The sequence below is a fragment of the Dendrobates tinctorius genome, unplaced genomic scaffold (genome assembly GCF_039654945.1).
Source record: "Dendrobates tinctorius isolate UK_male_01 unplaced genomic scaffold, ASM3965494v1 ptg000332l, whole genome shotgun sequence".
Classification (NCBI taxonomy): domain Eukaryota; kingdom Metazoa; phylum Chordata; class Amphibia; order Anura; family Dendrobatidae; genus Dendrobates; species Dendrobates tinctorius.
The window spans coordinates 10,825,550-10,837,856 of NW_027361998.1; the positions used below are offsets into that span (position 1 = coordinate 10,825,550).

Here is a 12,307-nt window from a genome sequence, read left to right on the forward strand (position 1 = left end):
GATACTTCTTTTATATTGGTGGCCATGAGAGAGGGGCTACTTTTTGCAATATATGAGGGAGGTGTCATCATGGGTATAAAGAAGGAGCTTCTGGTGGGTATCTGCGAGGGAAGAGTTACTCATAGGAATATTTATGGTAGGAGCTACTTCGTGGATGGCAATTGGGTAACAGCTACTCCATGAGTTGGTACGAGGGGGAAGCTACATCATGGTTGCATATGAGAGGAGCCGTCATGGGTGGGAACGAAGGAGAAGCTACATCATGGTTGCATATGAGAGGAGCTGCTCATGGGTGGGAACGAAGGAGAAGCTACATCATGGTTGCATATGAGAGGAGCTGCTCATGGGTGGGAACGAAGGAGAAGCTACATCATGGTTGCATATGAGAGGAGCTGCTCATGGGTGGGAACGAAGGAGAAGCTACATCATGGTTGCATATGAGGGAGGAGCTGCTCATGGGTGGGAACGAAGGAGAAGCTACATCATGGTTGCATATGAGGGAGGAGCCGTCATGGGTGGGAACGAAGGAGAAGCTACATCATGGTTGCATATGAGAGGAGCTGCTCATGGGTGGGAACGAAGGAGAAGCTACATCATGGTTGCATATGAGGGAGGAGCTGCTCATGGGTGGGAACAAAGTAATTGACCAGATGGGGGGGATGCAGTGCTGAATTTGTTGGAGCTGCACCAATGTGTCAGAATGCTGTTGTTTTGATGTTTTTTTTCTTACGTCACTGGGACCTTACTTAGGAGCTGGCTAGTAGTGGACTGTCCCTTTAAGGGTTTTCTGCCCTTATGGTATAAAGCTCAGCCATACATATTAGTGACAGTGGTGCTTGCCTGCTGAGTTATAATGTGTATTGAGCTCTTCTATATCGGCCATTTTGGATTCCCACATGGATTGTTACTGCGGGAGATGAGCCGCTGCCAGCATCAGTCTGTACTAGAGGTAAAAAAGGTGAAAAATCCAAGTATAAAACATAAAAAAAACAAAATTACCAATATATATGAATTACTGTCAACCTCATGCGAGACAAGAAGCTCTTCTCCTCCCTCTCACAGCAGGAAGTCCCAGCACCCTCTGAGTAAGCGCCAGGGCGACCTCTCTCACAGGAGAGTGCGGTCACCAGACTCCTCTGTGGCTCTGTGGGGGTGTTATGGTCTTGTGTAACATATTGGGTGGAGTTTGAAATATCCAAAAAGTTATTTATAGTGCAGAGAACGTTGTCGCTCCCCGGTAAGAATGAACCGTTCTCCCATCTTTAGCCTCTGTTCTCTGGATACGGCCCCTTTAGATATTGGGCTTTCTGCTCCCAGTTGCACAGGTCAGACAGAGTGGGGCATCTCTTGCTCCACCTGTGGGGTGCGCCACTCGCTCTGGATATTGTCTGATTCCCGTGCTCTCTCTTCCACAGAGTCGGTAAAGGTGTATTCTCTGCCATGAAGCTCGGAAAGACTCGACCCCCAAAGGAAGACGGAAGGAAGCAAGGTAAGCGGACCCCCGGGCCCGATCCAGAGCTCCACCCCATGATGACTGTTTAATGTAGGGTTCCGGGTAGAACATCTCGGCACAGTTTCTAGGTCCATGGCAATGGCCTCGACCCGCTTCTTCCAGTCCACTCATCTTACTGCGATTTGTAGGGTTGTAGACACCGCTGTCAAGTAACTCAAAAAGTAGAACAATATCTGCTGGAGGCATTAAAAGATGTCCGGAAAGGAGCCAAGCTGCCCGGCCGGGTATCCCCGATACACAGGGACTTCAGTGTCCGATGCTCCAGACGGTCAGATCCGCTGATTGATTTCTACAGTCTATGTAGAGACAGTGCCGAATAACAGCACTGCCCCAATGTGCCATAGTACAATGCAGGGGGCACATAACAGTGCCATAGACCCCCCTAATAACAGTGCCATAGACCCCCCTAATAACAGTGCCATAGACCCCCCTAATAACAGTGCCATAGATCCCCCTAATAACAGTGCCATAGACCCCCCTAATAACAGTGCCATAGATCCCCCTAATAACAGTGCCATAGATCCCCCTAATAACAGTGCCATAGATCCCCCTAATAACAGTGCCATAGATCCCCCTAATAACAGTGCCATAGACCCCCCTAATAACAGTGCCATAGACCCCCCTAATAACAGTGCCATAGACCCCCCTAATAACAGTGCTATAGACCCCCTAATAACAGTGCTATAGACCCCCTAATAGCAGTGCTATAGACCCCATAATAACAGTGCAATAGACCCCCTAATAACAGTGCAATAGACCCCCCTAATAGTGCAATAGACCCCCTAATAACAGTGCCATAGACCCCCTAATAACAGTGCTATAGACCCCCTAATAGCAGTGCCATAGACCCCCTAATAGCAGTGCCATAGACCCCCTAATAACAGTGCCATTGACCCCCCTAATTGCAGTGCCATAGCCCCCCTTGTTACGTGTTACAGAACCACTCAGCACCCAGAATATGTTGTGCAGTTATATGTATGTATAATAGGTTCCATGTGAGATGCATGTCCCTAATGCATCAGCCCACAGGCTGCGCCCCTGGGCAGAGGGGACACGATATTCTCCTTTTGTCCGCCCTCCCCCCACCTTTGTGATTTCCACAGTAAACATCGGCAGGCTCCGGCCACCTGCGGCTTTTGTAATGCATGTCTGGCCTGCCGCTTTTCTATTGGCCTGCCCTCTGTATCTGTGTGATATATTCTGTGTCCTGTGAGTAAAGTGTTGTCAGACTGGAAATACATGGAGAGGCAGTGATCTTTTATATGCGCCCATGTAACCCAGGGATTCCAGCCAGCGTCATTCATTCAGACTCCAGCCAACGCAGACGGACCTCCGAAAACACGGGGTGGTACTGAAAGAGGTACCCCAGCTTGGGTAGACCCCGTTACACCCCTAATAACAGTGCTATAGACCCCCCTAATAACAGTGCCATAGACCCCCTAATAACAGTGCCATTGACCCCCCTAATAACAGCGCCATAGACCCCCTAATAACAGTGCCATAGACCCCCCTAATAGCAGTGCCATAATGTGGCACATAATAGTACAATACACGGTTCTGTGCATCCTCTGTGCCGTGCACCCTGTGTTTCACTCCCATTTTTGGCCTTAGTGCCTTACTACAGTGCTCACATAGCAGTGCCATAATGGGTGAGAATGCAGTTAATTTTTTATGTACATGAGACTGTTGTATTGTCATATATTGGCCCCGGGGCCGTGCATCCTCTGTGCCGTGCATCCTGTGTGCCATGCATCGTCGGTTCCGTGCACCATCCATGCCATGCGCCCTCCGTCCCGTGCATCATCCATGCCATGCGCCCTCTGTCCCGTGCATCATCTGTGCCGTACACCCTCCGTCCCATGCATCATCCGTGCCATGCACCCTCCATCCCGTGCACCCTCCGTGCTGTGCACCCTTTGTCCTGTTCACCCTTCGTCCCGTGCACCTTCCGTGCTGTGCACTCTCCGTCCCGTGCACCCTCCGTGCCATGCATCCTCGGTGTGGTGTTCATGAACCCTAACTCCACATTCCGTGTCAAAAGCGTATATTTTGTGCCAATCGCCGGCGCAAAGCCCTAATTCCATAACTATATCTTTTGTCCCTATAGACGAACCCGCCGTCCTGGAGACTGAAGATCTGGACCGGAAAGCGATCCGCTTGGGGGGAGGCCTGGACCCCGACTGCATATCTTTGGCCTCCGTCACAGCGCTCACAACCAATGTCTCCAATAAAAGGTAACCCTCCGATGGGGGGAGAGTCATGTGACCTTCATTGAGGGTGCTGAGACCCTATTGGATTAGGAGTCCTCTTGTAGGGTGCCGGTTGTCCGGGTCTTCTCTTGGTCCCCAGTTTGTACTTCGGGGTCTATTTAGTGACCTCTTTGAGTGTGCCAGTCTCGTGGGGGCAGCAAACGGCAACTGTAGTGAACCCCATTATCTACTGATAATAACCATAGATCTATATCATTAGGTCCAAGCCTGATATCAAGATGGAGCCGAGCGCCGGACGACCCATGGATTACCAAGTAAGTGCCCTCAGGGCCGCGTCCCCAGCCGTGACGAGATGACCTTGTCCTCCATTGTGTTTGTCCTCCTGTTCTGTGACCCCCACAGGTCAGCATCACGGTGATCGAGGCGAGGCAGCTGGTGGGGCTCAACATGGACCCCGTGGTGTGCGTGGAAGTTGGCGAAGAGAAGAAATACACATCCATGAAAGAGTCCACCAACTGCCCCTACTATAATGAGGTTAGGGAGCGGGAGAGGAGGGGCCGCCAGCAGCACAGAGTGTTTCAGGAGAGGAGTGTGCAGATCTCTTGGTTTCTCATGGTGTCTCTCTTTCCCCTCAGTACTTTGTCTTTGACTTCCATGTGCCTCCAGACGTGATGTTCGATAAAATAATCAAACTCTCGGTGAGTAGAGGGTCCTTGTGTCCCATCCACAGCCCCCCATAACCCTCTGGGCCAGGACCCGGCATGTCTCTTCCTCCCATGGATACTGACTGTATTCCCCGGCATGGCAGAGATTCCAGCGAGGTAATAATAGATGTAGAAGAAGAAAGTGCCGATGCACTCCGGGCAGGGTTGTCAGATCCGCCGGCAGACCCCTATAGACATAAGATCATCTGCAGATTTCACAGAAATTGCTTGGATCTGCCACACAGGGGATCTCAGATATTTGGGGGTCCCAGAGTATCGCTGACTGATGGTCACTCTTTGCTCCACACAGGTCATCCACTCCAAGAACCTGCTGCGCAGTGGCACCTTGGTCGGCTCCTTTAAGTTGGATGTGGGGACGGTCTATACTCAGCCTGGTAAGTGTCTGCCCCGGCCACTCGTGATGGGCCATGAGCCCATTATTACTTATATAACTGACGATCAAAACATTAAAGGGGATGTCCAGGATTAGAAGAACATCGCGGCTATCATCTGGACACAGCGCCCACCCTGCCTTTAGGTTTTGCACTGAGCTGTAATACCTGGTACAACCTGTAGACTGGCGGGACACTGTTACTGGAAGAAAGCGGCCATGTTTTTCTAGTATTGAATGCCCCCTTTGTTTTCTTATGTCTATAGAGCTATCCAGACAAAAGCAATTGTTGGGGGTCTTAGTGGTGGGACCTCCACCGATCTACTAGCTATCGCCTTGGATAGCTGATGACTTTGTGCTGGAATACCCCTTTAATCACTAGTTACTCCTTGTGATCAGCCAATCCCACAAAAGGGGCGTGGTTAACAAAACCATTCCCAAAGGTGGGTATTTGCGGCGTTCCTGTAGGCGGGGCCTATGGATCCATAATTAGCATTTCTGTGTGTTGGAACATGATGAGTGTTGTTGTCTCCACAGAGCACCAGTTCTACCACAAGTGGGCCATCCTCTCCGACCCCGATGACATCACAGCCGGGGTAAAGGGTTATCTCAAGTGTGACGTCGCCGTGGTCGGGAAAGGTGACAACATAAAGACGCCCCATAAATCAAATGAGACGGATGAGGACGACATCGAGGGGTGAGTTACTGGGAAGGATCGCATGCCTGCTGCAGGTCCTGGGGGGTATACATCCAGGGACATGGCAACCTGAAACCTTCATCACCATGATCTGGAGAAAGGGGAGGAGCTTACCAGGGAGGGTATGACTTACCTAAGAGGAAGGATCTTACATAAAAGGGAGGAGCTTACCAGAGAGGGTATGGCTGTCCTAAGAGGGCAGATCTTACAGAAAAGGAGGAGCTTACCAGAGAGGGTATGGCTTTCCTAAGAGGGTGGGTCTTACAGAAAAGGGAGGAGCTTACCAGAGAGGGTAAGACTTAAGAGGGAGGAGCTTACAGAAAAGGAGGAGCTTACCAGGGAAGGTATGGCTTACCTAAGAGGGCGGGTCTTACAGAAAAGGGAGGAGCTTACCAGAAAGGGTGAGGCTTACCTAAGAGGGTGGGTCTTACAGAAAAGGGAGGAGCTTACCAGAGAGGGTATGGCTTACCTAAGAGGGCGGATCTTACAGAAAAGGGTGGAGCTTACCTAAGAGGATGGAGCTTACCTGAGAGGGTGCAGCTTACCTGAGAAGGGGAATTTTACCTAAGACGATGGAGGTTACCTAAGAGAGAAGATGTTGCCTGAGAGGATTTAGCTTACCTTAGAGGGCGGTTCTTAAATAAAAGGGGATCTTACCTAAGAGGGGGATCTTACCTGATATGATGGATCTTAACTAAGAGGGGAATCTTATCTAAGAAGGTGGACCTTACCTGGGAGGATGGAGCTTATCTAAGAAAGTGGACCTTGCCTGGGATGGTGGAGCTTATCTAAGAAGGTGGACCTTACCTGGGAGGGTGGAGCTTAGCCTGTCATGGCGTCTCTTGCCCCCACAGCAGATTGCTATGGAGACCATGTAATGCAGTGTAATGTAAGCGGTGCGCTCCTGTAATCACACTTTTACGGACTCGCTGCACGTCACGTTTATCTAATGTGTGACATCGGCGGCCGTACCCGCCGATGCCCCTTTAGCGGCGGTGCCCGCCGCAGCTTCCTCTCACCTGCCTCCCCCTGCTCGCGCGTCCTTCCGCGCTGCTTGCCGCTCTGCTGCGGGTAACCGCGCCGGCCTTAGGCCGCGCGCGCGCGTTCCTCCGGCCTCTGTTGGCAGGGGGCGTCGCTAGGGGAGGGTCTGTAGGGCGCACTTCCGGTCTCCGCATATATCAGGCGCCCGCTCCATTCTGAGGGCGCCTGATGATTGTTTGTGACTCGCAGCACCCATCGGCCTTTCCTTTTTCAGTGTTCCCTGCCTATCCTTGTTGCTCCGTTGTCTGCCCTGTTCCTGGTCCTTGTCCGTCAGCCTGTCTCCTTCCGTGGTCCTCCCTGTACCTTTCCTGTAGTCTTCCTGCCATCACCTTCTGCCTTCCTCCCCGCTACTCCTGCTCTGTCTGCCAGTCCTCCGAGTCGTCCCTGCTGGCTCCGGCTGTCGCGGTTCCGCCCCCTGTGGTCCTGCCCCTAACGATCCCTGTACAGGGGTCGGTCTTCACCAGGTGCGCTCGGCCCAGGGGCTCCGGATCCGCGATCCAGGGGGTCCACTCTTGGACGTATTGCCAGAGGCGTCACAGTATCATCAGGCCATGGATCCCGCCGGTGCCGCAGCCGCCACACAAAAGGAATTGCTTTTCCTTCGTGAAAATCAGAGCCGGATAATCTCCTTTATGAAGTCTATGGACACCCGGTTGTCCGCCCTGCAGACCTCTGACCCCGGACACGCTCCCCTCTTAGTCAGCCTTCAGCAGGAGCTCGCGCAGCAGCGCGACGCCCAATCCCACATCTTGGGTTACATGGCATCCGTGGATGACCGATTACAGGCCCTGCAATCCTCTGCTGCCGCTGCAACTTCCTCCCCGGATGTAGCCTCTACCCCGGCTCCCCGTCTGGGCAAACCCCCCAGGTACAGTGGAGATCCCAAGTTATGCCGGGGCTTTTTAAATCAATGCAGGCTACATTTTGAGCTTGCCCCCCTTCAGTACCCCACTGACCGCGCCAAGGTGGCGTTCGTTGTGTCCCATCTCGAGGGTGAGGCCCTGTCCTGGGTGAACCCCTTATGGGAGAGAGATGACCCCGTCGTGTTAAGCATACAGACCTTCTTAGAAACCTTTCGCAAGGTATTCGATGAACCGGGTCGCTTAGCGTCCTCCACTGAGGCCCTTTTTAACCTCCGCCAGGGTTCCCTCACAGTGGGGCAATATGCCATCCGCTTCCGGACCCTCTCTTCTGAGTTGGGGTGGAACAATGAGGCCCTTGTAGGAGCCTTTTGGAGAGGCCTCTCCAGTAAGATCAAGGATGAGCTTGCCGGGCGTGACACCCCCACCACTCTGGAGGACCTTATTTCGCTAGCCACTCGCATAGACCTCCGCTTTCAGGAGCGCGCTCGAGAGGCAGTCGGAGAGAGGAGGTCCTTTAGGCTGTATCAGGCTCCTGTCCCCCGTTTCCCGGTATCTCCCGTTAGCACCGCTCCTGAGCCTATGCAGGTCGATCGTGTCAGGCTGTCCGAGCAACGCCGCAGGGAGAGGATGACCAAGGGTCTCTGCCTGTACTGTGGGGGTGCCAACCATTTTGTGCGTACTTGTCCGGAGAAGCCAGAGAGATCGGGAAATGCCTCCACCTAGGTCAGGTAAGAGAGGACCCCCTAGGTGATCAAAATTCCTCTCTCCCCCTTACCCTTTCTGCTTTGCTAATTACAGGTCGGGGGCGTGGATCTGTGGAGGCGTATGTGGACTCGGGTGCTGCCGGTAATTTCATCCGCCAGGAGGAGGTTGACAAACTCCAGATTCCGGTGTTGGTATTGAAGAACCCTCGCGCTATTTCCTCCGTTGACGGTAAACCTTTACCCGGACTCATCACCATGGTTACCGCCGAAGTAGACCTTCAAATCGGAGCTCTCCACCTCGAGAAGATAGCCTTCTATGTCTTGCCACAACTAGCCCATGCTGTTCTCCTAGGGCTTCCCTGGCTCAGACGGCACGAGCCTGTGATTGACTGGCGCTCTGGGGAAGTTCTCCGTTGGGGGCACTCCTGCCAGGAGCACTGCCTACGGGCTCTCACGCGTCCCCGTCCATGCTTGAAGCCTGCCGATCTCCCGGGCCTACCCGCACCCTATCACACGTTTGCCGACGTGTTTAGCAAGAAGGAGGCGGATTCCTTACCCCCTCATCGCCCCTATGACTGCCCTATCGACCTAGTTCCTGGTGCCACTCCTCCCAGAGGGAGAACTTATCCTTTGTCCCCAGCAGAGACCTCGGCTATGTCGGAATATATACAGGAAAATCTGGCCAAGGGGTTCATCCGGAAGTCCTCGTCCCCTGCGGGCGCAGGCTTCTTCTTCGTCCGGAAGAAAGATGGGTCCCTGCGACCTTGTATTGATTACCGGGGCCTGAACAACATCACGGTTAAAAACCGGTACCCGCTCCCGCTGATTCCTGAACTCTTCGACCGGCTGAGGGGGGCCAGAATCTTCACGAAGTTGGATCTGCGGGGAGCTTACAACTTAGTCCGAATCCGAGCGGGGGACGAGTGGAAGACGGCCTTCAATACCCGGGACGGCCATTATGAATACTTGGTCATGCCGTTCGGTCTCTGCAATGCTCCAGCGGTGTTTCAGGAATTCGTAAATGAGGTGTTCCGAGACCTACTCTATTCCTGCGTGGTGGTGTATTTGGACGATATCCTCGTTTTCTCGACCGACCTCTCCTCCCATCGGAGAAGTGTACGCATGGTCCTGCAGCGCCTTCGAGAAAATCGTCTTTACGCCAAGATCGAGAAGTGCCTTTTTGAGCAAACAGCCTTACCCTTCTTGGGGTATATCATCACGGAGTCCGGTCTTAGGATGGATCCGGAGAAGCTGTCCGCGGTACTCCAGTGGCCTCGTCCAGTTGGCATAAAGGCCATCCAGCGTTTCCTCGGCTTCGCTAATTATTACCGGCAGTTTGTACCCCACTTCTCTACAGTCACCAAGCCCATTACGATCCTGACCCGTAAGGGGACGAAGCCTAACGTCTGGCCTTCTGAAGCCGAGGACGCCTTTCTGACCCTGAAACGCTCGTTTGCTTCTGCTCCGATCTTACACCGTCCAGTGGCTAGTAGGCCCTTCATCCTGGAAGTTGACGCCTCCTCCACTGGAGCTGGGGCAGTTCTCTCCCAACAGGCTCCATCTGGACGTCTTGTCCCCTGCGGGTTCTTCTCCAAATCCTTTTCTCCCGCGGAGTGCAACTACTCCATTGGGGACCGGGAATTATTGGCCATTAAGATGGCGCTGGAGGAATGGCGATATCTGCTCGAGGGGGCAGTGCACCCCTTTACTATCTTCACGGACCACAAGAACCTGGCCTACCTGCAATCTGCCCAGAGACTCAACTCCAGACAAGCCAGGTGGGCTCTGTATTTTTCCCGTTTTGAGTTTAAGCTCCATTTCCGGCCCGGCAGTAAGAACATCAAAGCTGACGCGCTTTCCAGGTCTTTGCAGCCACCAGAGAAGGAGGAGGACCCATCTTATATCATCGAGCCGGCTAAAGTTATCTCCGTGGCCCCCGTGAGGTTCTCTAACCCTCCGCCTGGCAAGACCTTCGTTCCTCCAAACAAACGTCTGGAAGTACTGCGCTGGGGTCATTCTTCCAAGGTTGCTGGGCACGTTGGGATTAAGAAGACTCTTTTGCTTCTGTCCCGGTATTACTGGTGGTCCTCTCTCCACCAGGATGCAAAGGACTTTGTAGCCTCCTGCAGGACTTGTGCTCAGAACAAGATTCCAAGGACTCTGCCCTCCGGCCTCCTTCATCCGTTGCCTGTGCCAGAGGCTCCTTGGCAGCAAATCGCCATGGACTTCGTGACTGATCTGCCCCGCTCTGCAGGATGCACTACCATCTTGGTCGTCGCTGACCGCTTTTCCAAAATGGCCCATTTTATTCCCCTGGTCGGACTGCCATCTGCTCCAAAGTTGGCCGAGATCTTTATCCACCACGTGTTCCGGCTACATGGTCTCCCTCTGCGAATCGTGACCGATCGTGGGGTCCAGTTTACTTCCCGATTCTGGAGGGCCCTCTGTCGGCTCCTGGGCACGTCTCTCGACTTCTCCTCAGCGTATCATCCTCAAACCAACGGCCAAGTAGAACGGATTAACCAAATTCTGACCACCTACCTACGCCACTTTTCTAACGCCCATCAAGATAATTGGGTCTCTCTTCTACCTTGGGCGGAATTCGCTCATAATAATCATTCCAGCGAATCAACGTCCAAGACACCGTTCTTTGTGGTAACTGGGCTAAATCCTGGGGTTCCATTGCCTTTTTCCGCATCATCCGGAGTTCCTGCAGCAGACACTCTCGCCAAGGAGTTTTCACAAATTTGGAAGGAGACCAGAGAGGCGCTCGAGCTGGCCAACGTCCGAATTAAGAGACACGCGGACAAAAGACGAAGGGATCTACCCCCGTACCAGCCCGGGGACAAAGTCTGGCTTTCTACCAAACATATCCGCCTGAAGGCCCCTGCTTACAAATTAAGTCCTCGGTACATCGGGCCTTTTGAAATACTTGGGCGCATTAACAAGGTAGCCTACAAATTGAGGTTGCCGGCGTCACTCCGGGTCCCTAACGCCTTCCATATCTCGCTCCTCAAACCTGTGGTCTTGAATCGGTTCCAACCAACCTCCATGTCTTCTCCCTCGCCCATTTGTTCTAACAATGTCTTTGAAGTAAAGGACATCCTGGCTATGAAAAGGGTCAAGGGTAAAACTCTTTTTCTTATCGACTGGAAGGGTTTTGGCCCAGAGGAGAGGTCCTGGGAGCCCCGAGAGAATGTCGATGCCCCCCTTATCATGAAAAGATTTCTGACCAGCCTCAGAAGGAGAGGGCATATGGGAGGGGGTACTGTGACATCGGCGGCCGTACCCGCCGATGCCCCTTTAGCGGCGGTGCCCGCCGCAGCTTCCTCTCACCTGCCTCCCCCTGCTCGCGCGTCCTTCCGCGCTGCTTGCCGCTCTGCTGCGGGTAACCGCGCCGGCCTTAGGCCGCGCGCGCGCGTTCCTCCGGCCTCTGTTGGCAGGGGGCGTCGCTAGGGGAGGGTCTGTAGGGCGCACTTCCGGTCTCCGCATATATCAGGCGCCCGCTCCATTCTGAGGGCGCCTGATGATTGTTTGTGACTCGCAGCACCCATCGGCCTTTCCTTTTTCAGTGTTCCCTGCCTATCCTTGTTGCTCCGTTGTCTGCCCTGTTCCTGGTCCTTGTCCGTCAGCCTGTCTCCTTCCGTGGTCCTCCCTGTACCTTTCCTGTAGTCTTCCTGCCATCACCTTCTGCCTTCCTCCCCGCTACTCCTGCTCTGTCTGCCAGTCCTCCGAGTCGTCCCTGCTGGCTCCGGCTGTCGCGGTTCCGCCCCCTGTGGTCCTGCCCCTAACGATCCCTGTACAGGGGTCGGTCTTCACCAGGTGCGCTCGGCCCAGGGGCTCCGGATCCGCGATCCAGGGGGTCCACTCTTGGACGTATTGCCAGAGGCGTCACATAATGTTTATCTTCAAACAGAGGCTGGACAGACATCTGACTGGGATGATTTAGCGAATCCTGCTTTGAGCAGGGGGTTGGACCAGATGGCCCAGGAGGTCCCTTCCAACTCTACGATTCTATCATTCTATGATTCTAATACTCATATCTGTAACTAACCCACAGAGATGAGGAGCGGGGCCATGAAACCAGGTCACAGCAGCAGGAGACGCGGATACTCCCCCTGGAGCGCCGCCACATTCAGACGCTCTAATAATGAAGTTCTCCTGAGGATTTGGGGCGATTACCA

General features: G+C 53.5%; 1 protein-coding gene across 15 annotated transcripts in view; it reads left to right on the plus strand.

Annotated features, from left to right (window-relative positions):
* OTOF (otoferlin) overlaps positions 1-12,307 on the plus strand; it is a 339,399-nt gene that overhangs the window by 235,098 nt on the left and 91,994 nt on the right. For all 15 annotated transcript variants that reach the window (XM_073561977.1, XM_073561982.1, XM_073561975.1 and 12 more), the window contains exons 6-12: positions 1,416-1,489; positions 3,621-3,747; positions 3,983-4,037; positions 4,126-4,257; positions 4,359-4,421; positions 4,738-4,822; positions 5,356-5,515. In XM_073561977.1, the coding sequence (XP_073418078.1) occupies positions 1,416-1,489; positions 3,621-3,747; positions 3,983-4,037; positions 4,126-4,257; positions 4,359-4,421; positions 4,738-4,822; positions 5,356-5,515 (696 nt within the window). The remainder of the gene's footprint in view (positions 1-1,415; positions 1,490-3,620; positions 3,748-3,982; positions 4,038-4,125; positions 4,258-4,358; positions 4,422-4,737; positions 4,823-5,355; positions 5,516-12,307) is intronic.